General features: G+C 51.1%; 8 protein-coding genes across 8 annotated transcripts; 7 read left to right on the forward strand and 1 right to left on the reverse strand.

Annotated features, from left to right (window-relative positions):
• Positions 1-11: 11 nt before the first annotated feature.
• On the forward strand, positions 12-1,842 carry HER10_EVM0000744 (uncharacterized protein; the record flags this gene model as incomplete). Its single annotated transcript, XM_035470512.1, has 4 exons — positions 12-234; positions 285-702; positions 756-1,307; positions 1,353-1,842. The coding sequence occupies 4 exons, from the start codon at positions 12-14 to the stop codon at positions 1,840-1,842; spliced, it is 1,683 nt and encodes a 560-aa protein (XP_035334598.1).
• Positions 1,843-2,671: 829 nt separating this feature from the next.
• HER10_EVM0002791 (peptidase family M28) lies at positions 2,672-4,216 on the forward strand. The gene is made up of 2 exons (XM_035472486.1): positions 2,672-3,499; positions 3,555-4,216. Exons 1-2 carry the CDS (start codon positions 2,799-2,801, stop codon positions 4,033-4,035), a joined length of 1,182 nt encoding a protein of 393 aa, XP_035334750.1. The 5' UTR covers positions 2,672-2,798; the 3' UTR covers positions 4,036-4,216.
• A 2,944-nt stretch (positions 4,217-7,160) lies between these two features.
• HER10_EVM0003495 (uncharacterized protein) lies at positions 7,161-7,874 on the forward strand (the record flags this gene model as incomplete). The annotated part of the gene is made up of 2 exons (XM_035473170.1): positions 7,161-7,821; positions 7,849-7,874. 2 exons carry the CDS (start codon positions 7,161-7,163, stop codon positions 7,872-7,874), a joined length of 687 nt encoding a protein of 228 aa, XP_035334811.1.
• A 4,835-nt stretch (positions 7,875-12,709) lies between these two features.
• On the forward strand, positions 12,710-13,940 carry HER10_EVM0002180 (uncharacterized protein; the record flags this gene model as incomplete). The annotated part of the gene is made up of 3 exons (XM_035471904.1): positions 12,710-13,334; positions 13,390-13,619; positions 13,677-13,940. The coding sequence occupies 3 exons, from the start codon at positions 12,710-12,712 to the stop codon at positions 13,938-13,940; spliced, it is 1,119 nt and encodes a 372-aa protein (XP_035334699.1).
• A 243-nt stretch (positions 13,941-14,183) lies between these two features.
• Positions 14,184-15,032, reverse strand: HER10_EVM0002778 (3-hydroxyacyl-CoA dehydrogenase; the record flags this gene model as incomplete). Its single annotated transcript, XM_035472473.1, has 1 exon — positions 14,184-15,032. The coding sequence occupies one exon, from the start codon at positions 15,030-15,032 to the stop codon at positions 14,184-14,186; it is 849 nt and encodes a 282-aa protein (XP_035334745.1).
• A 1,157-nt stretch (positions 15,033-16,189) lies between these two features.
• Positions 16,190-17,996, forward strand: HER10_EVM0002999 (asparagine synthase; the record flags this gene model as incomplete). The annotated part of the gene is made up of 4 exons (XM_035472689.1): positions 16,190-16,807; positions 16,863-17,282; positions 17,333-17,869; positions 17,925-17,996. 4 exons carry the CDS (start codon positions 16,190-16,192, stop codon positions 17,994-17,996), a joined length of 1,647 nt encoding a protein of 548 aa, XP_035334763.1.
• Positions 17,997-18,847: 851 nt separating this feature from the next.
• Positions 18,848-21,051, forward strand: HER10_EVM0009181 (uncharacterized protein; the record flags this gene model as incomplete). Its single annotated transcript, XM_035478679.1, has 4 exons — positions 18,848-19,551; positions 19,609-19,775; positions 19,836-20,649; positions 20,712-21,051. The coding sequence occupies 4 exons, from the start codon at positions 18,848-18,850 to the stop codon at positions 21,049-21,051; spliced, it is 2,025 nt and encodes a 674-aa protein (XP_035335218.1).
• A 362-nt stretch (positions 21,052-21,413) lies between these two features.
• HER10_EVM0007221 (uncharacterized protein) lies at positions 21,414-23,122 on the forward strand (the record flags this gene model as incomplete). Its single annotated transcript, XM_035476783.1, has 4 exons — positions 21,414-21,790; positions 21,850-22,320; positions 22,371-22,512; positions 22,588-23,122. 4 exons carry the CDS (start codon positions 21,414-21,416, stop codon positions 22,960-22,962), a joined length of 1,365 nt encoding a protein of 454 aa, XP_035335073.1. The 3' UTR covers positions 22,963-23,122.
• Positions 23,123-24,223: the final 1,101 nt, after the last annotated feature.

Raw genomic sequence — 24,223 nt, forward strand, 5'->3', positions numbered from 1 at the left:
TGACCATGATAATGTCTGCTCGGCGGCCATGCACTCGTACTCCTAAAGCAAGAAACCTCAACAGCAAGATAGCCAAGAGAGAAACTCGGCATCAGACCGGAGGGCAGCTGGAGAAGGGAGAACAGCCTGACTCCTCCTCCACCGAGGGCCCTCTCTCGGGAGACAACACCGGCGCAGAGCGAGGCAAAGATGCCGTCGTTATCGAGCCGTCCGTACCGTCACCGGAATCAACTAGTACCTCATCGTCTTCGCCATCCTCTCTTCAACCTTCCTCTTTACCCTAGACAACACCGTCGTCGCTGACGTGCAGCCTCAGATCGTGTTGCAATTCGACTCCATCAAGGATATTGCATGGCTTGCCGTCGCCTCCATCATGGTCGCGACGGCTGTCAACCTCTTTAACGGCCAGCTGTACTCGCATCTTAAGCCCAAGTGGCTTAACATCGCTAGTGTCGCTGTCTTCGAAGCGGGTAGTGCTCTCTGCGGTGCGGCGCCGAACATGAACAGCCTGATCGTCGGGCGAGCACTGAGCGGTCTGGGCAGTGTTGGTATGTACCTCGGGGTCATGGTCCTCATCGCAGCGACCACGACGATCCAGGAGCGGCCTGCGTATCTTGCTAGTATTGAGATTACTTGGGGGCTAGGAACTTTGCTTAGGCCTGTTGTAGGAGGTGCCTTTGCTGACTCAGATGCGACGTGGCGGTAAGTCATTTCAACCATGGTCGATAGCCTCCTCAGTGACTGACACTCCACAGCTGGGTCTTCTACATCAACCTTCCCATCGGCGGCCTTGCTGCGCCAGTGTATCTCTTCATGCTGCCATCCCCGGATCCTCAGCCCGGCGCGACCATCATGCAGCGACTCGCCGAGATCGACTGGATCGGTGCTCCGCTGATGCTCGGCGCCATTGTCTGCTTTACCATGGCACCCATGGGCATCTCATTCGGCGGCGTTTTGTATGAATGGAACTCAGGTTCCGAGATAGCGCTCTTCGTCGTCACAGGTGTCCTGTTCGTCGTGTTCGACATTCAGCAAGCATACTGCATCGGAACAACAAAGGAGCGCCTCATCTTCCCAGTCGAGTTCATCACCTCCCGCATGTACAACCGGACCATCATCCTCATGTTCTGCGTCACGGCCGCCGGAGGCTGCGCCGTCTTCGTGCCGGTGTACCTCGTTTCCATCTTCTTCCGATTCACGAGGGGTGACAGTGCTATTGACGCGGCTGTCCGCCTGCTGCCGTTCATCTTGGTCATGGTCACTGTGACCCTAACGCAGGCGGCATGCTGTCGCATCCGTCCGGAGAAGTTCGGGCTGCACATGCCGTGATTCACCGTCGGCGGCATCATCAGTGTCATTGCTTCCACCTTGATGCATGTCGTCAAAACTGACATCAGCACAGCCTGGGTCTGCGGGGCATCGGCCATGCTCGGGGCCGGCGTCGATACCTTCACGCAAGCGGGCTTCTCGATTGCCCAGGCCAGAGTGTCGGCTTCCAAGGCTGCTGTTGCGTCCTCTACGATTGCCTTGGCCCAGACCAGCGGTATCAATATCGCGTTGGCGGTCAGTAACGCTGTGTTTTTGAACAGAGCTGAGAAGCGGCTGACTGCGATTCTCCTGGACACTGTCACAGAGGGTCAGATCCAGGCTGCGATTGCTGGTGTTGGAATGGATTTTGTCACGACGCTGCCTCCGCGGATGCAGCAGGAGGTTCTCGAGGCTATCGTCGAGGCTCTGAATCTGCCTTATATCTTGGTCATCACTGCTGGAGCACTTGTCTTAGTCTGGAGTGTTCTGATGAAGAGGGAAAGGTTGTTCAAGACGGCTACTGTTAGGGTTTGAGAATCTTTGGCAGATGACGATGAAGAAAGAAGAGCAATGAATATATACGAAGACATTGAATCTTGGTGAAGAGGTCATAGATGAGGACACCATAATGTTAGGTTTGTCCGGGTGGGTATAGGGTCTGGATGAGATGAGCGCATATAAATGCCGAGTAACAGATATTGAATGCAAGGCCACCAGTTCTCTTCGTGCCCTCAGGAGCAACAGGCCGAGCCTCCAAAAGTCCCCATCTGAAAGGCGACTTGATATATCTGGTCATCAGCGACATCCGGTCGCTTGAGTGCCGTCGCTAGATTTTGTTCCGTGATGGTACATTCCCCCCGGCATCAAGCAGGTATTTTTCTTCGAATAATTCCTCAACGTAGAGACCAAGAGGCAAACGTCAATCGTCGCGCAGAAGAAGAGTAAGTTAATCCAGGAGGATGAGTACGCCCTAAAGTCTCATCCTGCGAAGCTCGATACGAGTCTCAGCACAAGGTCCCTCGACAGTGCTCAGGAATGAATGAGATGCACCTTATAAGTAAGGCAAGGGATGAGTGAAAGGGATGAGTGAGATGGAGAGTGAGATGGAGTGAGATGAAGAGTGAAGTGAGGTCGTCGCGGTGGAGCGTGCACCCACGGGGCCGTGCGGAGAAACGGGTCCCAGCGCGTCTTACCTAATGCGCTCGTGGACCCGTTATTTTAAAACAGAGCCACAGGGGGACTGCAGCTCCATGTTGCAGGACAGTTTCGCTCTAACCCGTTGCGGCCGGTCCATCCCTCGGTCGGAGGACGTCCAAAAGTTGACACCTCTTCGGAAACTCAACCACAGCTCTGAACCTCTCATCAAATCCCGGAGCTCCGTCGCGAACTCATCCAAATTCGCCATCTCCCCCTATTACCAACGACGACAACGACAACGAAGAAGAGACGCGCCGCCATCGATCTCGGCCCGCCAAACACAGCATGAGTTCATGAGAACAGGGTCCTATCGTGCCCTTGCTGCTGTCATTCGTCAGTCACAGCCCGCCATGGCCCTCCCTCTCGTGAGAGGCCATCCCGTCCGCGGACTCTGGATCGCGTTCCTCCATCTCCTTTTCGCGGCTTCGGTATGCGCCTACACACCGCTCTCGGCAGACGTGCTCAAGAACGTCACGGTATCCGAGGCCGACTTTGACATTCACAACGGCCCATTGCTGGCCCCCATTCTCATCCCCCGAGTGCCCGGCACGGACGGGCAGCTCAAAACTCAACAGCATTTCGTCGATTTCTTCACCAAGAACTTACCGAAATGGAATATCCAATGGCAAAACTCAACGGATAAGACACCCGCCACGGGAAATACCGATATCCCGTTTCAGAATCTCATCATCAGGCGCGAACCACCATGGACGAAGCCTGGCCAGGCCAACTATCTCACCCTAGTGGCGCATTACGACAGCAAGATCGAACCCAAGGGCTTTATCGGCGCGACGGATAGCGCTGCGCCGTGCGCTATGCTTCTGCACGTTGCGAGAGCACTGGACCCGATGATGACCCAGATGTACGATGAGATGGTTGCTCTCGGAGAGAACGGTGGCACAGTTCCCCAGGATATGGGTCTGCAGATCCTGCTTCTCGATGGAGAGGAAGCTTTCAAGTCCTGGACGGATACCGACTCACTATATGGTGCAAGGTCAGTTGAGGTATGACACAGCATCAGGTCTTATCGCACTAACATCATGCTGCAGGTCCCTGGCCCTCGAATGGGAGAACACATTCAACCCCGCCATGTCTCATTACAAGAACCCACTAGAGCAGATCAGCATGTTCGTCCTGCTTGACCTCCTCGGCTCAGCAGAGCCCAAGGTCCCTTCCTACTTTCAGTCAACCCACTGGGCCTACAAGGCCATGGCCGACATTGAGAAGCGCATGCGTGATCTCAACTTACTCGAGAGCAAGCCCAAGATGCCGTTCCTCTACGACATCAATAAGGTGAACCAGATGTTTGGGCGTAGCGGCATTGGTGACGACCACGTCCCCTTCATGATGAAGGGTGTTAACATCTTGCATATGATTCCCTCGCCTTTCCCCGACGTATGGCACACGACGCAGGATGATGGGGAGCACCTCGATATGCCGACGGTGAGGGACTGGACCAAGATTGTGACGGCGTTTACGATGGAGTGGCTTGATGCGATGGAAATAATGTCCGAAGAGGCTCAGAGGTAGCATACCTAGAATTACATCTTTGTTCGTGACCACCTCTGTTCATCGCTTGGTTTGGTGTAACCCGAAGCCAAAGGATCGAATCATCTTGCGGGTGGTGTTCCGACTTTTCGTTCTCACACAACGCCTTTGTTGCGAGTTCGGTATACCATTCAAACGCTTTACCTCATTGCGTTTCGTGGCGGTAAGCAGACGTTGATCAAAGAAATGAATGTAGCCTTGACCCTGTAGTATTCGGTAACCTTAAAAGCTGCCAAATCTACTGATGACTCTTTCCGCCCTGAGTCTGATTCAATTTGCGGTCAGGGACTCATCGCATAAGATGGCTATGAAAAATCCTGCTAACTGTAGATAACATCATAGTAGGAGACAGATACCACAGCTCTTCCTCATGTCATCGTAGTGTCCGCACCGGTATTCATCATCATCAAATCATTGTCAGAATATCACAGAGTAAGCGTAAATCTTTATCAAGAGGAATGGTGGGTATCGAATTCAAGTCCTAAAGCTTACAAGCAATAGAAATTGCGCGATTCACGAGACACACGATTTTCAAGAGTAGCCACCCGCACGCAAACATGACGCCTTCCCATAAGCTATGGCAATCTGTGACCGCAATGATTCCACACGATCGGATCATCAGGTTTTGTGACGACATGGACGATGACTTTCTATTCTTGATTGGCGAAGGCGACGAACACAAGTCTTACGCATATCACTCGGGGGATGCCGACTCCGATCCATGTTTCGAGATGTCTGACTTGGATGATGAAGGAGTGTCGGGCAATGCCAAACCGAAGTCCATGCCGGTCGCACTCGTCGTCTCTCGTGACAAATTATCGACAGACGACGGTGTCCGATTCGAGTGCAGCAACTTCCGTCCAATACAAGTCGTAGACGATGTGTGTGAAGAAACTCCTACGGCACGATTTCCACACCACTCTGTCGAGCCGATGATTGTTCTAATGTCAATTCTCCATAACAATGCCCAGAAATTCATCCCGAGTGCCTTATCTACCATGGAGCTATTCGACCTGCTGGTATGCGCCAACGAATGCAGACTGACGGATAAGGATCTCCTGCGCCTTTACGTAAATGAGCAGATGCCTGATGGGGAGAAGAGGAGAAATCCACCTTTGAAAGAACACATCGCCTGGATTGCTTCCATTTCTGGTGACGTTGCGGTAAAAGACGAGATGGTCACCGACCTGGGATACCGATGCTCTGTTGATAACGGAGATCCAAACGACGTCTTCCGCATTGGCGAGCAAAACGTCGAAGGGGGCCTAAAGATGAAGGAAAATCCCACGATCTTAGAATCACAGATTGTTGGTAAGTCTCACGGAATTGTGAACAGAGAGAGTTAAAGCACGATGGTCTAATAGAAACAGATGATGTAGCTGATACCCGCAAGCGGCTCTTGCAAGACCTCGTCGCACTGCTAAGAGATACTATGCGCTGCAATAAAGTTGAGGAACTTTGTGTAGCCAAGGACGTCACACGAGCGGTCCGCTTTCATTGCTCTGGCAAGATTCGGAGTTCTTTTATCGAAGCAAGCTCAAACCATCCTGTCATACAAGACGCTCTTCAAGAAGTTTCTTCCACTTATTCCGGCAGCGCTGAAGAGTTGCGGAGTTTACTATTACGTCTCAGCTGCGAAACCATTGACGGTCATAAAGCCTGCAATCCTCTGCCAAAGATGAGACACAAGTTGGAAGACAAAGCACGATGGCCTCCTCCACCAATGGCTATGGGCAGAAACTCTGAGGGCAATTAGCTCAATGCGTGGAGATCTCGGTAGATGGGTTTGGCAAGATGAAGATCACACACAGCCTGGAACAGACTGTTCGAGATGACAAATCGTTAATGAAGGGTTTCTGGAAATTCGAGGGACGGTTCTATGGGGCTTCATTAGTGTGTTGTAGAACCGTCAAATATAAGCTTGAAGTTACCCCTCTTCCGAACCGGCTTAGATTCGGTGGCGGCGCCAGCAATACACCAAATAGCTGTGGCGATCTAGAAGTGTAGTGCTAGCCTGTCACTGCATGATTCCCTCCGCCTTGCTAATCATATACTTCGTGTCCAAGATCAATGGTCTAGATGGTATCAGGTTGGTCGACACCTGTGACTTGGGCTTGTTTAGCAACCATCTTGCCTCTTACTGGATGTCGTACTATGTTGCAGGGCATGTCATATGACCAACTTGATCATCAGTGGTTATCATGGGAAACATTGGACTTAACGGCATTGAAAGATATGGGCTTTCAAATACGACTTCCAGTTCGCTATAGATAGTGTGAAACTTGTAAGATTCAGTGTCTCAATCCACCACTTCACTTAGATACGCGTTCTGAAGTTGAGCTTTGATTACCTCCCTATCTTCAGGTCTCTCATAAATATTGATCTCTCTGCAACAGTAACCCGGACTTCCATAGCGTGGAGACCTGTCGAGGACATTATATTCCGTGGTTTCAGTCCTCTGTATTGTTTCTCTTCCGGATGGCGGCCTTGGGAAGTCGTAATTGCAGGCCATCGGGCGAATGAAACGCGGACAGGTCATATTCTGTTCGTCTTTGTACACACTGTTCACCTTATTCCGTGATGTCATGTATTTGCCCCTTGGTTCTGCACTTCTAGGCGCCCAAGATTGAGAATCTATCTTTCGTGGTGCCTATCCCAGTCCTTGCCCTCACACAGCGCTTTTGTCGCTGAACAGTAGACCACAGGGATTTTCCACCCCCCTTGCCACAATCACACCACAAGAGGCAATCAGGCTATAAATTTCAAAGGAAACAAGACAGCCTTGGTTTCTTATGTTCAGCTAACCGCCTGAGGAGGCTATCAGGTGCGCAGGATACTAGACATGCTGTCTACATTTACTTTCGAAAATCACCTAAAAGCCAGCCTGGCTTCTGCTGCCGAGCCGGACAATACGACACAAGGTCTTCCTAAACGCATCATCAAACGCACGCTTGGATACACACAACACGACACGTCACACGTAACGCGTGAGTTCGCTTTTGAGATGAAGTTGGAGAATAGTCGGCATCGGTCCCAAAGCTTACGAATGAAAAGCAGCTTCACGTTTCCCATACTCTTCAAGAGCGTCCACGGGCGTCCCTACAGACATGGCGCCTACCTATGAGCTATGGCAGTCCGTCATCGCAAAGATAGCATCCGAAGAATGGATCGATATGCGTGGAAAGGAGCATGGAAATGACATGGACTCCCTTACCATTGGCGGCCAAAATGGCGGCCGAAAAATCACGGTCCTCGTGTCACCTGATCTAATTGAGAGCTCTTTCGAAGAGCTTCAGCTCCAAAATCGCAAACAGCTCGACAATAACTTGGCCAGGAGCCCTGTTGAGCCAATCCTGGTTCTCCTAGATATCATCCACGGCGGGCACATGTTCATTCCGGAAGAGAAATCCGAGGAGGAGCTCTTCGCCTCCAAGAGGGGTTCTGTTCAGGAGCTTGGCCAGCTGGTAGGTTGGGCTCAAAAGTACGAGCTCGAACATCTTCTGGTCCCGTACCTGAAAGAATGGATGCCCAATGAAGCCGAGATAGACGCCATTGACATAGATGTTGTAGTCATCGCTGCTAACCTCGCTTTTGGACTTGGGGACGGGGGTATGTACGACAAGTTGATCAACCGCCTGGGCTTTGAATGCAGCGTCAACAGGAATGGCGACATTTCATATCCAAACAGTATCAAGAAGACTAAATTTGCGAGAACTATGATGCCTTTCGGTATTGACGGGGAAGCCACAAAGTGTCCACCATTCCCAGGTAAGACTTGCGTCTTCTCATTGTCAGCAAGTCAACTACTCTTCATGATCTGACAGAAACAGACTACGCAAGTTTCATCCGTCGTAAGGTACTGACAGAAATGCTTAAAGAGCTGCAACGTATCATGCGTCTCTATATTGATGCTAGAGGCTGCATCAATAGGGAAATACCAGACGACAGTGAAGATGCGGAGGCTTGTACGTCCAGTATAATCACGTACATGTCTAAAGCACACAAAATTAAGATCGTTAAAACCCTCGGTATTTTTGACGGCGAGGGATTCTTTCGTGTCGTCAAATTACACGAAGAAATAATTGGCAGATTCTATTCTGGGAGTATCAAGGATTTACGGGAGAGAATGTTAGATATGAGTTGCCCAGGCAGCCATAAATCTTGCGATCCATTTGTGGAGATGAGAGATAACTTGAGGAAGGAATCCAGCATGCCTCACGAGCCAGCTGCTTCGTACCACGCGGAACGTCTTAAGGAACGGGCTGAGAAGTTCAAATGGAATCCGCAGTAGCAGATTCTTCCTCGACTTCATATATTGGTTAGTCTTTGACACTTTACAGTCCTGAAATATTTTATCAAGGGTTGTGATGGGAGTTTCCAACATCTATTACCGAAGCATCAAGTACAAGATATGGAGTATACAGACGAAGTATGTAGCGGGAACCAACCAGAAGACCAAGACCAAAAGTGCTAGGGTTTAACCAATCGATTTCTTTTAGCTACCTCCTTACATCTTGAAATGTTTCTATCATGGTATTGACGCCTAAATGGTGACATGGAACTAGCCATGGCGAGGTGAACTACAATGGTTCAGAAGTGTGATAATTGTACAGAAGTGACTGAAGATATCATTGTAATTCTTCGAGGAAGGCTTACCAAGCCCCCCTAACAACCTAGAACTTGAAGCTCTGAGTAATCCCCCCCCCCCAGCGGTGATCTCAAGCTTTTCAGAAAAAGCAAAAGGCTGTGCTGATGCCAATAAACGGGCAGTAAGTTCACATGGTGATTCGCTCTCTTTCGCAAATGATATTGAAATTATGCCAGCACCGATCATTAGGTCCAATGGCGAATAAGTACTCAAGCAATCTTTGCCTACTGTATGTAAGATAAGGTACGATATAGGTATTATCGCAAATTAGTATGGAGCTACAAGGGAGCTTCAGGGGACAGTTCCGTAGCGCAAGCAAATTAAGAAGAACCTAAGGATTGAGTCTTTTCAAAGTTGAAAAGAACGGAACAAACATGGGACTGGGCTTGAACGTCAGGATGCATGAATTCAGGCGCTGTACTGCACACCTGGTCAAGGCCGACCAAGTCCAGCCATACGTGCTGGACATGCACCGCCTAACAAAAACGTCTACCAGACTTTTCATCCTAGCCCCTGACTATCTGACAGTGTACTACCATCTTGGGCTGACCTCAGTGGTTTACGTTCAAGAAATTGGAGGAGAAGAGTTCGCGCAGTGAGCTAAGGTCTCGGAAATACGAGCTACAAACTAAACGCCAGGCTAAGTCGATGTATCAAGCACGAGGAACCAGTGATTCCTCTAGACTCGAGAGGTACTTCTCTGGACATCATATCATTTGATCCATTTATACGGGCATGACGTCTGGGGTAATACTAAGAACGAACGTTCGAGAAGACCACCAGATCATTATCTCTGCAACCTTTTCTCTAGTTCTTACCGATTTTTCAGGGGGCTTGGCTGCATAGAAATGTGGTTCTGTTGCCCCATGGTGTAGGTGGTCATGTTTAGTGCGGAAAAATCCAGATACTATCGTTCCTACATAAAGTATGGTTGGGAAAGTCTCATTCAAACGGAAAGCAAACATACTAACTACTCGAATTTCCCCTGCCACGATAGTATTGTTGGACGCTCCTTGAAACCTTAGATGATAAATCAGTGCCAATCGTCAGTTTCTTACACCTCAACTTCAACTAAGGCCAAGGAATCCCTCTCACTTATTGGTTAGGAACTCGACTGTCTAACCACCCAATCATAGGGATCATCGTAAATCTTAGGAAAGAACGCAAATACAATATGAATATAAAACCAGGTTGGTCTTGATAAGTCATATACAGAAATAGGCGGCGGACTTAGCTCCCTGTCAATTAACCCAAAACATCAGCCATGTCTAGCACCACACGTGCGCATGTGAGGCGTGCTTAGCCGCGCCGTCGTCGTCATCCTCATGAACTCACCCGTCGCCTCTGTATTATGGGAAGCCAAAGAGTTGAATTACTTCCTTTGTGGTGGAGTTGAAAGTGGTGTTCTTACACAGTGTCTTTGTTTCAAGTACGGTGAAACGGACGACGATTCACCCTTGTTACCTCCACGAGCGACGTGGAGCCAAGTGTCAAAGGAATGAACATCTTCTTGGTCCTTTGCCATATCCGCAACCAAATAAAAGTCTTTCAAGTGCGCGTATGTTCTCGGCAATGACGATGGACTCGATCCAAGTCGCGTTACGGATCTTTTTGCACAGGAGTATGATACAAGCCCGTCCGTTTCCTCTAGATCAAACAGGGCAAACGACACGGGCTCTTTCTCAATACCTTACACCACCGCCAGCTCTACGACACGTAAAACATCATTTTGCAGAGAGCGCGAGAGTTCCAAGTCAGAGCGACGGAGAGAAGATTAAGGAATCCTCGACGCTATTCCGAAAGCTTACAAGCTATAAGAAGCTTCACATTACACGGTTTTTAAGAGCGACCACTGGCCCAACATGACGCCTATCGAGACTGATGTGAGGCCTGCCGACACCAATTTCACGTCTACTGCCGACCAGAGGGAGCGGGAATCAGCCAGAGCAAAGATGCAACCGGATTATTTTTCTTTTTTCACACTAAGCCCAAGGACGGTCAAGGCTTCCACAGGTTAATTGGCTCTGGCTCTGAAAGAGTCGTCGATGTCTACATCTCCAGGAAGGTGATGAAGAAAGTTTCACCATTTATGTTGGAGAAAATGAAAAATGAGAAGGAATTGATGGAAGATGACGTGATTGAGTCGATGCTGATTCTCTTCGACATCGCCCACGGGGGCGAGAACCATTTCGTTCCGGAGAAGACCTTGCCTCTGCAGCTTCAAAATCTAGTCATACATGCTAAAAGGTACGATCTCATAGATATTTTGTATCCGCATTTCGAGAGATGGGTGCCCAAAGATGAGGATAGATGGAATATTCCGAAAGCAGAACTCGTAGAAATGTTTGCCTGGGCTGCTTGGGAAATCAAAGAGTGGGAGATCACAGAGTGGGAGATCAAAAAGTGGGATATGGAACAGGCGGAGATCGAATATCGGGAGATCAAACAGGCGAAGGTCAAAGCGAGGAAGATCAAAGCGCGAGGTATCTACCACGAAATGGTCAACCACTTAGGCTTCATATGCAAGGTCGATGGTGAGGGCAACATCCTTAGAGCAGAAAGGAAAGAGCCGATGAAGGTTAGTTATCTTAACCACACAGAAGTTCCTGGTGAGTATTGGGCATCTCCGCCACCGATAGCCAAAGTACAGATATGGTCTAACAATAATAGAGCATACAGCTGAAGTCCGCAGACAAGGACTGAAATTTGCATTCGAAGCGCTCAGAAATGTCCTCAAGCCCGACCTGCCCGGTCGGAAAGGCTGCCTCGCTATCGACAAAGGCCGCAAAGGCGGCCCGTTATGCCCTAGAGTTGCTACCAGCATTATGGATGATGCTTCAAAGGAAGGATTCAACCACGCAATCGGTATTCCCGGTTTCGATGTGAATACCTTCATTGCTGGAGAAGATCCATTTTGTTTACTTAGTGTCAATGAACTACGGGATGACTTCTTGACTGACCTGAAGGTTGGTGTCATTACAGGTCATGACTTTTGTGATCCTTTTCAAGAGATGAGAGCCGTGTTGGAAGACCATTCCAATTGGCCAATTTTGCCGCTTCATATCTTGGAAGGAGAGGCACATCTCACACACCGGGGTCAGAACTCTGGATGAACGCCCGAGTAGTGACACCGGCCTCGAAACGGTCAGGGAATAGAAACCTGAGATTCCATTGCTTGTTTGAGACCAAACGCATTTTCGGTAAAGGTTTCCCGTTAGTACGTTCAATCCATGAAGTTTTCAGTAATTCTCATAGCGCGCGAAATCTACAAGCAGAGCACGCGGGATACATGAGGGCCCGCCACCCGAGAACTGACGCTGAAGATAGGATACAAAAAGATTAACCATCATTCAACAAATTCTCTACTTTCATTTACCTCAATTGCATGTGGTTGGAAAAGGGAGCTGGTCCATAGGTACAGAACGGATCTTGATGATATGGTCTACAGAGTGTGAGTCACACTAGCATAGAAATGGATGTCAATTATTGTAGTGATTCATGTCAAAGATTGTTCAACAAGCTTATGAACTAAGGAGTCTTAAGTCTTGGTGTCAGGAATGGTCTAGAATTTGATTTCGGCAGAGCCTGTCTTTGATGGGGATCTGAGTTTGAGAACAGGAAGGTCGAAACGAAGTTGAAAGGTCAATTCAAGAACTCGTCACTACGACCTCACACATTACTTGAACCCCAAAAGAATTTGTCAAAGAGAGAAGAGCTCGGCCATTAGAGCAAGATTTTCTAGTTGAGGAAGTACGTATAACTAGCTTCTTCCCTCCGTATCTAGGTCTATATCATCAGCGCTATAGTATCAATTGGAGTTGGCTCAATCGGTTTCGGCTAGCTGCCTACCTAGGTCCTCCTGCACAGAGCGCATTCCCCACATCCGCATATCTACTACCTATTGCATATATTACATATTCACAAGAAAGCTGTTTAGTCGCATGAGCAAGACAGGGAGATTTGCATCTTAACCAACTCAAAATAATCAAACTCAGGCACTTACTCACCATGGCGTCGGCCGCGGACGACTCAATTAATGTCCCCGAGGGAGTGGAACCTCCCACCGCGAAAGAAAAGGTCTTCTTCGACGATCGAGGCGACCTCACTCTTAGAGTCGGCAATTTGGGGGATGGCGGCGCCGACGTGTTCGAATTCGTCGTCTGCTCTAGAGCACTCGCGCGAGCGTCTCCAGTGTTTCGAGCAATGCTCTTTGGTGGATTTTCGGAGTCGAAGCCCGAGGGCGACACCTGGATCGTGAAGCTTCCCGAAGACCGCCCTGCGCCCTTCTTCATTCTCCTCAACATTATCCATGGTTGCTTCAGCGCGGTCTCGCAGAAGCTGGAGCTGGATGAGCTCTACCAGCTGCTTGTTGTCACGAACAAGTATGACATGTTGTCGGTCATATTCCAGTGGGCGCCAATCTGGTTCGAACCTCACAGGTACCTCGATGAGATCTCGGAAGGGAACGAAAGATTATTGTGGATTGCCTGGGAGCTCGGAGAGGAAGGGACCTTTATATTGAAATGTCGAGACTTCGTCCTTAGGTCCAAAGTCAACACCGAAGGGCAGATCGTTGACAAGACAGGGGTCCCTCTCAACACTTACGATTGTTATGAAGCCAATGGCATAATAGGTGGGTTCCTAAACATAAAGTTGTTGAATGAGTTTGCTTAACAAGCTGCAATTAGATGACATCACAAAGGCTCGACAGGATATTCTGGATGAATTGGTTTCAGACTTTCACGCCGCCATTCGGGATGGATTAGAAGGCCGAGGATGCAAAAAAGAACGGCCCAAAGAGCAGCCTGAATCGCACTATGCTGGCTATCATGGATATGGCAATCCTCCTCCCAAGACTCATGCCCTGTCTGCGACCGATTGGAAAGCAATTAAGGACCGGTGCAACGACACTGCCCTGGTTGAAGTAATGAAAGCTGTCGAACATCTTCGTCTAGGGAAATTTGGGGTCCCGCAGGAAACTAGAACACGCTTTCTCGGATACGTCAACGACCTTTGGTATTTGGCTTCCGGCCTCCGATCTAAAAGTCAAGCAGTCCACAAGCATTGCTCTCCTTTAAATCAAATCTTGGACCGATTCGAAAATTCGAGGAGGGGCTTTAAGTCACCAATCTCGGACAACAATCTCGACTACATGAGGAACCAGGCCAAGAAGACTGCCATTGGCAGGGATATATCAGCAGAGACGGGGGAGCCGCAAAAGAAGAGACCCAGATTCTGAAGCACGTAAAGGGAACAAGGACTAAGCACCCTGACGCGGGGACAAAGGTCGCACGCATACCGTGGCTTTCACTGAGAATCAGACTGGATGATGGCTGAGCAGTGACTGCTGCTGCTGCTTCATCAAAGTATGGCTGTGTGTTATCAATTCTGTAATACGTTGCCCCCAAACCGTGGCCAACCAATTCTCCTTCCATCTGATAAAACAGAGAACACTACCCAGAAGCACACAGTCGGCCGTACTTCATCGGCGCAACTTCAGATACGAGCTGTTTGTCTGAGCCCTCTTCTCACGCAAGATCTTCCTCTCCTCCGCCGAGTACAGCCCATCTCCCGTCTTCTCCCCCAGTCTCCCTCGAGAAACGTAATTCTCCTCCAGCCAGTCCGTGTACCCAGCCTTCTTCGCATCCACCACCCCCATGTTCACCCTGTTCCTTTCAACCTGCCAGACAGTGTCCAGCCCAACCTCGTCCATCTTCTCACAGGGCCCTTTCTCAGCGTGGAAGAAGTCTCTGAAGAGGGCGTCAATATCCCGTGGCGAAGCGAGTTCCGCCTGTAGGATGCGTAGCGTGTCTGACTTAACGGCGGACCATATCCGGTTGAAGACGAAGCCGACTGATTCATGTGGGAGGGCCAGGGGGTTGAACCCCACACTCTTCATTTGCTTCTTCAGGAAGGGCATGAGATCTTGGTCTGTAACGCCGCAAGTCATAAGCTCGACGTATGTGTTCCTCGGTGGAAGGTGATAATGCGTGTTTAACAGGCGTTCCGGCCGGGTAATCAGATGCCTCAGAGCTGACGTTGGCCACGTTGAGCTGTTGGAAGCCAGGATGCAGTCCTCAGGAACGAGCGCGTCGACTTTGCCCAGCATCTCGCGCTTGATCTCTGGATCCTCGGGCAGAGCTTCGATCACCATCCAGGGATTGCCACTGCACGATTCCTCCAAAACAGTGCTGGTCGTAACTCGCCCCGGATGCGTCTCACGGACAGCACAAACTGTGGTGAGCGCATCGCCGACATAGGGCATCGCAGAGGAAAGCACGCTAGAGTCAACGTCGTGGAGAATGACAGGCCGGCCCGTAGAGGCCCACATGACGGCTAATCGCCGGCCGAGGACTCCTGCGCCGAGGATGACGACGGGCCGGGAAGTGGGGTCGCTAGGCGGCGTCCATTTCGGGGTGACGGGCGCCGCTGCTGCTGCTTCCGTCTTAGGAGAACGGCTTGAGAATGGGCGAGTTTGATGTTGAGATGAGAAGAAATTTGATTGCCGGCATTGAGTTGTAAGTCGGGCTTTGGGGAGGAGTATTTGTGTCGTCGTTGTTGGCAGGGTTCTGGCGATTGTTGCTGGTTTTGTGATGCTTCGGACTATGATGCCGTTTGTAATGGTGGGTTGAGTGCGGCATAGTTGTTGACAGGTTCTTCTTGATGCCATTGTGATGCTTAGCTTTTCTAGCGTTCCTGATAGAGACGAAAGAAACGTGGCTCATCTTATACTGTTGTTCTGTCACTTCTCGCTGAGCCGATGATGATGGCACAGTCGCATGATGAAGACAGCCGAGAGAGTGGCGTGATGTTGTCGACTAACACTGGGCTGACCTCAAGTGCCAAGTTCGGGTCTTCGCGGCTGGGGTTCCAATTGCATCACGCAACTGGGGAATCTCCCCAGATCTCCCCGGAAAAGCAAGGTCACTTGCTCGGGTAGTCTATGCCGCCCTACTACTAGCTTCCGCTCATTCCTCGTCTGCTTTGGGGAGGGGAAGCCCATGATCCATCTCGGGAGTTTTCGATGGCGATACGCCGTGGCGTCATATGAGTGAGGTCTGCTCAAGGCATACCGGAGGTGGCTCTTTTCGGGGTAAAATGTGACTAAATGACATCCTTGCCATTATTCAAGTCAACAAGGGACTAATAAGAAGAAATTGTAGGTTCTTTCACCTCAATGATGATGTTCTTTGGAGGAAGCTAATCTGACCATCACAAGAGCCCTGGGAGGTAAGGTACGTACCTAAAATGATGGTGGGGTTGGTGGTGCCCCATTGGTTCACAGTACCGGGTACCCAATCTTTGTTCCCGAACAAATTCCGTTGGCCGATTCTTGCATGAACAGCAACTTCATGACCAACATCCAACACCGTCGCAAGCCCCCTTCCCGTGCATCGCGAATCGCAGCAGCCCGGTTACAGACGTTGCCATCTCAGACTTATCATCTGTAGCCAGTGGCGAACTGCGTTCGGTGCCGCGTAGGCTATAATGTGCGGGATCCACGCGGTCGTTTCTCGCGATGGCTTCCAGTCGCTGCCCCAAGACGTCAAGACATGCCTCTGCAACCGCGGTCCGGATCATCTAGGCGAAGTTCGCTTTCAAACCCCAGGAGATAGCTCTGTCTTTCTGACTCTCACCTCGACGGTTCTGGCTCTGCGCGGTGACCACGTCACCCAGCAGCCCTTTCGCGACGCGTCTTCTGGGTCTGTCCTATGCTGGAACGGCGAAGCCTGGAAGATTGCAGGGGAACGCGTCCAAGGGAACGATGGAGAAGCGATCTTTGCTTTGCTCACAGCGGCCAGTAGCCGCAGCGCTGAAGAAGATGCGGTCTTGGATGTACTGCGCAGCATTGAGGGCCCATTCGCGTTTGTCTACTTCGACGCGACTTCGTCCCGTCTGTTCTATGGTCGTGATCGGCTTGGTCGACGCTCGTTGCTACTCAATGGGGAAGGAGATATCAGGCTATCCAGCATTGCTGAGAGCACTTCGTCAGCATGGTCAGAGGTGGAAGCAGATGGTATCTACGTCGTAGACTTGGCGGCCTGGGACAGTGACTCCCTGAAGTCAAGCGCACCTCGCTCTTGGACGCCAGGCCAGACGGAGACGGTAAGCTAGATGTCTCGCACGGTATGCATTACGTTTTTGCTACTTACGATATCAGGTCCTCAACATCGGAGTCTTCAACATGGCACTCCCGCCATTGGATGTTCAACCACTGTCAGCCGTGTCACCGTCAGTGCAGGCAGTCAAACAGCAGATGACCGAGTCGCTCAAGTTACGCGTCTTAAACGTTCCTGAACCCCCAGCCCATGATGCTGGCAAGGACACGCGTGTAGCTGTCTTGTTCTCCGGTGGGCTGGACTGTACAATCCTCGCGCGGATGGCTAGCGACTTGGTTCCATCTGATCAAGGCATCGATCTGATTAATGTGGCTTTCGAGAACCCTCGCCTAGCAGCGAAGGCTGACAGTTCTCCCGGTGCGTCGAGTCTCTATGAGGCTTGTCCAGACAGAATCACGGGAAGGAAGTCCTTTGCCGAGCTGACTGCTGTCTGCCCAGCTCGCAATTGGAGATTCATTGCCGTGAGTTCTCTCAACCTAGCGCAGCCATCCTTCATACTGATCTATGACAGGTGGACGTTCCGTATCAAGAAGTACTTGAGCATCGGAGCCAAGTGATTTCTTTGATGTATCCCCATAACACCGAGATGGATCTCTCCATCGCCTACGCCCTCTACTTTGCCGCCCGCGGTATCGGCATGTCACAAAGTAGCCCGTCAGACCCCGCTGTCAAATATGCCACGCCAGCGCGAGTGCTTCTGTCCGGTCTTGGGGCCGACGAACTCTTTGGCGGCTATGTACGGCATACCACTGCATTTTCACGGAGGGGCTACCCGGGCCTTCTCGAAGAACTCAAGCTCGATGTTAGCCGGCTGGGCAAGCGCAACTTGGGACGCGACGATAGAGCCATGTCTCACTGGATTCGGGAAGTACGATTCCCGTTCCTCGATGAACAGTTTGTCAAGTGGGCCATCGAACGCCCGGTCTGGGAGAAGTGCGACTTTGCGTATCCCGAAGGAGATTCGGGGGTCGATCCCGAGAAGCGGGTGCTGAGGCTTCTTGCAAAAGACCTTGGCATGGGCGCAGTCGCCCAGGAGAAGAAGAGAGCGGTAGGTCACACTTTCCGAGGCTGTTTCCGATTCTCCGTACTGATCATGCGACCAGATTCAATTCGGCTCCAGGACGGCAAAGATGGAGAGTGGAAAGACAAAGGGAACAACACTTATTGCTCCATGAATATAACTTGGAAGGCAAGTGCTTCCCAAGGCTGGCGATGATGACGTACAGATACTTCCGAGCTGGCGGTCCCTTGAACGATGTTGCCAGCGACTGCGCGTTTCTGCTCTGCAGTAACCCTTTGCTTGCAGCATACGTTCAAGTATATAATTCAAGACCGCCGGCAATGATGTCGTAAAGGCAAGTCTGAGCCAGATGATAGATGAGCTAAATATACGTTATATGACTAGACAAGAATTACCGGATAGTTTCGACGCTCTTCGCAATCATGGTTCCATTTCCTGAAGCTCAATTCGGCCACGTTGTTGGCCATCTCAACCAGCTTGTGTAACCAAATCCTCATTCACCACGACTGAAACTCGAGTGGCCAGAAAGTCTCACAGATCGAATGCCGACGGCAATCCTGTGAGACAGCGACACAGGGTAAATGATCCTACTGCTACCCGGCAGTGCCCCATGCAAGCCGACATCACGCACATGTCCCAGCCGCCCCTTGCCTGAGCCTCGAGGTTTCCTGCATGGGGTGCCACCAACAGCGTCCCCATCCCGGCTTGGCAGCAGTCGCTTAGCTATTCTCAGGCCCTAGCAGACACAAACGGCCCTGTCACAGCCTTTCTAGTGGGGAAGCCACGGGCTGTGCTGTCTCTGTGTGATCCTGCTGCCTTGACGATCAACCCACAAACAACCCCCGGTGGCAGATGATGTGCTGCATGTTTCTCAGCCGGCATTCTTACTTTAAAGCTAGCTGACCTTTCCCTTTAAGGTTGTCGAAGTCTTGACCACAATGCTAGACTGCGAGTGTTGTCTGTTTGTAATTTGAAGGCTCATTCCTGGTCACTAAATGAGCAACCATGCACCATCTTGAAGGTCCCTGGGCGGCGGCAAATAGCACCAGGCGTCCGCCATACAATCCAGAGGCATCGGACCTCTCGAGAGATGATCGGCGACCGCTCATCCATGTGCAGTCCACCGACTCAGCGGAGACCCGCACCGAGTCTTTAGAGTCCGCGCAAACCCCACGATCGAAGAGCTCCGTGACCGCCAAGTCGGGCGCCACCCATGTCGCCGGCGTTCCGCACGTAGCTTACAACAAGCTGTCCAACACAGAACGGGACTCGGCCGAGTCACCCCGTCACGGCGGGTGGGACTACACGCCAGGGAGAACAGACACAAAGTCCCATCTATCCCACAAAGAATCTGGTCTCACTCCTTCTGCACCGAAGCAGCCATGGAGCACATCCCTCAAGGGCTGGCTACCAGAGCTCATATGGTCAATCATTAGCATCGCCTCTGTCGCTGCTCTCGCCGGAGTGCTGTCCCGCTTCGATGGCCAACGACTGCCCGAGTGGCCGCTAGGCTTGACGCTCAACACGCTCATCGCCTTTCTCGCGACGCTGGCGAGAGCTGCGTTTGTGATACCGGTATCTGAGAGCTTGTCGCAGTTGAAATGGCTTTGGTATCGCAAGGAGAGGCCGTTGAAGGATTTTCAGGATTTCGACTCGGCTAGTAGAGGGCCTTGGGGGAGTATTCAGCTGTTGAAGACGACGAAGGGTTGGTAAGTTTGTGTTCTGGTTAGGGAGACAAAGGTTTAGTGATTGCTGACGTAGTATAGGTCTCCGAGTCTCATCGCGACGATCGTCATGATCACGGCAATTTTCACATCGACGTTGACGCAATCCGCCGTCACATACCCCGTCCGTCTCGCGCGCGTAGACGGCGATGCGACAGTACCTAGATCAACTTCGTACTTCTTCAGTACATCCAATACCTTCTCAAGTTGTACGTAATACCCTTCAATCCTCTACCATATCTCAAACCCACTAAAACGCATGTGTGCAGTACAACAGGAAAACTACGTCCAACAATCCATCTTCGAGGGCCTAAGCTACGACCATACCCAAGAATTCCCCCTCAGCCCAGCCCGCTGTCCCACAAGCGAGTGCCAGTGGGAGACCTACAGCTCGCTGAGCATCTGCGCCAAATTCTGGAACGTAACAGAATCGCTTAACGTCACGACTAGAGATACGCCTACTGGGTCACCGCGGGTGAAAGCTTCGCTTCCCAACGGGATATCTACGGACTTGAGCGGTAACTACTTCGGTCTCATCAATCTGCGAGGTACTCGAAAGCCAATTGCGTCGGATGTGAACCCTGAGGCGGCGCTCTTCAACTTTACCGTCATCTATTCCTTGAGAGAAGGGAACGACGCCGCAGTCGGAGCTACGGAAGCTGTGCTATACCTCTGCGCAAAGACATACAGCCTCTCCTTCACAGGCAACATTGAATCGCGCAGAGTCATCGAGATCACCTCAGACGTCGAACAGGGCTCTATAACATTCCCCTCCGGCCAAGTCCGAGACGACCTACCCGCGATACGCGATCCCCTCGACCCCAATGGGAAGAACTTCCCCTACGGCGGTACTGGGTTCGGGGCGATGCGGGACAGTCTCATAAATGCGCTTAACGGGTCGTATTCGGATCTCAGTAACGTGCCGAGTGCCCTCGGTCTTGCGCCGGCTCGGTACCTAGCCGCGATGCAGTACGGCGCCAAGACATTGGAGGCGCAGGGGCGGGCGAATGTGTCGCAGGAGGTTGTGATCAATGAAGCTGTTGCGAATATTACGAATAATGTTGCGAGGAGCTTGTCAAATCGGTATGTCTTCTGTCGATTCCCCTTATGTTGAATAGGTAGATAGGTTACTAACGCAAGAACAGCATCACGAATGATACCACAATAGCAAGGGGACAAGCACTCGCATCGGAGACGTTCGTACAAGTTCGCTGGCCTTGGCTTGCGTTTATATCCTGTCAGGCCGTGCTCTCCATCATGCTCCTGGCTCTCGCCATCGTTCAGACGAAGGCGGCGGGAATTGGGGTGGTGAAGAGCTCTACGCTGCAAGCTATGGTCGCCATCAACTCCAAGGATAAACAGGCTCTTGAGATTGGGCTCGCGCAGGGGCATCATCAGGAAGAGGTGGATGATGTCGTTAAGAGAGGGCCGGGAATAGCTTGGAGCTTGGGTATGAGTGATCGGGGATGGACTCTTCGCATATAGTTGTGTTATCATAAGAGTGGTAGTCCCCACTACCTGTGGCAAGCCCGCTTTGCCAATGCTAAGGCATTTCCATCTAATCACCATGCTCACAAGTTCTGTTCGCGCGACTTGATAGACTGACTACCTTAAAGCAAGAGGAATAAACATCTAAGAATCGCAGCAACTAGATTGACCAGGGGCCTTGCGCATCCTAATCGCGTCGCTGCAAGTGATAATCAGTCTCCACTTCCCGACAACCATCAATTACTTTAAAATTCGGTCCGCGGAGATGATTCATCCGCACCCACGATGACTCTTCTATCCCCTTTATTCCCGTCTTGACCTCCTCCATGTAGGCAGGCACAAAAGAGACAACATCTACAATGTCTCGACAGCTTCTGCACCGCGGACTCGCCGAAACAGGCCTCCTGGCCCTCGGCAGATCCCACCCCGACATCAAATTACTATGCCTCCAGCGCTTCGTGCGCATGTTCGCCTATGGCGCGACGACCTTACAGCTCGTAGCTTACTTTGAACTCCTCGGCTTCTCGGCGACGCGAATTGGTCTTTTCATGGCGTTTACGCTCGTCGGAGACGTCTGCATCAGTTTAGTTCTCACTTCCATCGCCGATGGCGTCGGGCGGAAGGCGGTGCTGGCTGCCGGCGCAGCTTTGATGGCTGTCAGCGGTGTTGTTTTTGCGACGTGTAGTTCGTTTTGGGTGTTGTTGGCTGCTGCTGTGGTGGGAGTTATTAGTCCAAGGTACGAATCCACGTATGCTCTCTCCAGAATGAAGAAGGTGTCAGGCTGATTGTGAGCAGTGGCGCTGAGATTGGGCCTTTCCGGGCTGTGGAAGAGAGTATCGTCGCGCATCTCACTACTACGGAGGATAGAAGCGACGTCTATGCCTGGTACAGCCTCATGGGCGCGGCTGGGACTGCGTTTGGGGCGATGACGAGCGGTTGGACGGCGCATTACTTGACGACAAGTGCCGGCTGGGGCCTTGAGCATGCCTACCGCGTAGTCTTTTACGGGTATGCGGCGCTTGGCGTGTTCAAGTTCTTCCTCGCGTTGCTCCTGAGCGGTGATATTGAGGCAGACCGAGAAGAGGCCGGGGTGTCTGCGGAAGAGACTGCTCCGATCCTAGGCGAACGGTCGGTTGAGAGGGAGGTTGAGGGCAAGACTTGGCGGTCGAAGATTGTTCCGAGGATTGAGAGGGAGAGTATGCCTGTTGTCGCTACTCTGTGTTTCTTCTTTGCGCTTGATTCCTTTGCTTCTAGCTTGACTACCCAGTATGTCCACCGTGACTATTTTTGTGACTATTAATGCTGACTTGTTCCAGGTCCTGGATCGCCTTCTTCTTCCGGTGGAAATTCAACGTGGACGATGGAACTTTGGGCTCTTTATTCTTCACCACGAGCCTGCTGGCAGCGGCCACAACTCTAGTTGCGTCCTCGATAGCCAAGCGGATCGGCAACCTAAACGTACGTAAACTCCATCAGCCCTCAGATGGATCCCTATACACTCGTTGGACGGATCTCCTAACATCTGTGACACAGGCCATGGTGTTCACCCACCTCCCGTCAACGATCTTCACAGCACTCATCCCCCTCCCGCGAGACGCCACCACGGCCATCGTCTTTCTGATCTTCCGCGCCCTGACGCATTCCATGGACGTCGCGCCGAGGGCCGCTTTTCTCGCGGGTGTGATCTTGCCCAAGGAGCGGACTACTGTGCTAGGCTTGATCAACGTTTTGAAAACGTGCACGTCGAGTGTTGGTCCTGTGGGAGTGGGAATCTTGGTAGATAAGAATCTCTTCTGGGTTGCTTTTGTGGGTGCTGGATGCCTCAAGGTTGTGTACGATCTTGGGATGTTGGTTTCCTTCCGCAAGCATGAGCGGGAGCTACGGGATGGAGAAGCTCAGAATGCTTAGAAGCATGGTATAGTCACTCCATGTGCAAGGCACGTACAACCCTTCCGCTGCGTAGAGGATGAGATCGTTTCCCCACGGAAAAACACTTGGTATAAGGACTGAGCAAAGCGAAGATCATTAGAACTAGTCATATGCATTCAGGCTATCAGCAAATGCCTCCATCTTTATCCATGTCTCTGTCAATTGCTGCAGAATCTTTAAGTCCACGGACTACACATCCTAGTCAAGATCCTACTGGACAGCTTAAGAGTCGCAAGATCCGAAAGAGCTGGCGATCCAGTTCTTGCAGCAAGCATCGAACTGGGCAGCAGTCTCCTTCCTGTTGGGGCAGTAGAAGGCAGCGTTGTGGAAAGGTCCAGTGACAACGTCGTCTAGAGTCACGCGTTAGTATACGGCATAAGACGTAGAAGGGTGGCGAGGGAGTAAGAGAGGAGGCACTTACTACCGCAGCAGTGGGCGGTAGATCCCTGGGAGCCCTGGTCCTGGTTGTTCTGGTTCTTGAACTATAGTCCCGATAGTCAGCTCTGCAACTTTGTCAACGCAACGGGCTTGAAAGCTCAAAGTTGCGAGAGTGGGTGATACGTACGAGACACACGCAGGTGCGAGCATCGACCAAGCTGCTGGAGATGAGCAGCATGGCAATGGTAGAGATGATGGAGGTCTTCATTTTGAGTTTTGGTAGGGGGGTTGGAATGGTAACTTGGTGTTGTAATGAGTTGATGAGATTGCGTTTGTCTACTAGTCACATTTTCTGTTCACTCATCCGCGAAGAATACCAAGCTCTATATAGGATTCGTCAACTCGCAAAACTTCTAAAGTTCTCAGATCGTGGGAATCCTTCTCGAAGCCAACCGTCGAACCTACGATACGAGAGTCCTGCAAAAGTTAATTAGATGTCAATATATTACCCCGGAGTCAGCGGAAGACAACAATCATCACTAACAAAGCTTATGCTTGGACTTTTTGCAGTTGACGATGGGTGTTTTCCATGCCCCGTGTATCCACATAGTCTGGCCCCCGAGTCATACAGGTTTCCCTACAGAGCCACTATGTCGTTGACAACTCACTCAGGGGATTAGGCGGTGTCGTGAAATCTGCCCTTCGAAACAGCACTCAACCCAGAGAAAAAAGCTAGTTTAGATTATCTCTGAAAGCTTGGCCGGCCCGAGAAACAGCGCGCATCACGCAGCGAATACGTCGGTTTCGCTCTCTAAGAGTTTCCGTTCAAGGTCCGGCTATCACTTTTTTAAGTCGGCCCAGT

The sequence above is a fragment of the Colletotrichum scovillei genome (assembly GCF_011075155.1).
Source record: "Colletotrichum scovillei strain TJNH1 chromosome Unknown Contig00004, whole genome shotgun sequence".
Taxonomy (NCBI): domain Eukaryota; kingdom Fungi; phylum Ascomycota; class Sordariomycetes; order Glomerellales; family Glomerellaceae; genus Colletotrichum; species Colletotrichum scovillei.

What these genes read in the sequence shown, in the direction of transcription:
- HER10_EVM0002791 (XM_035472486.1), top strand. Translation starts at nt 2,799, where the DNA reads ATGAGAACAGGGTCCTATCGTGCCCTTGCTGCTGTCATTCGTCAGTCA. An exon ending in GACTCACTATATGGTGCAAG is followed by an intron (nt 3,500 to 3,554) that starts GTCAGTTGAGGT and finishes ATCATGCTGCAG; the next exon opens with GTCCCTGGCCCTCGAATGGG.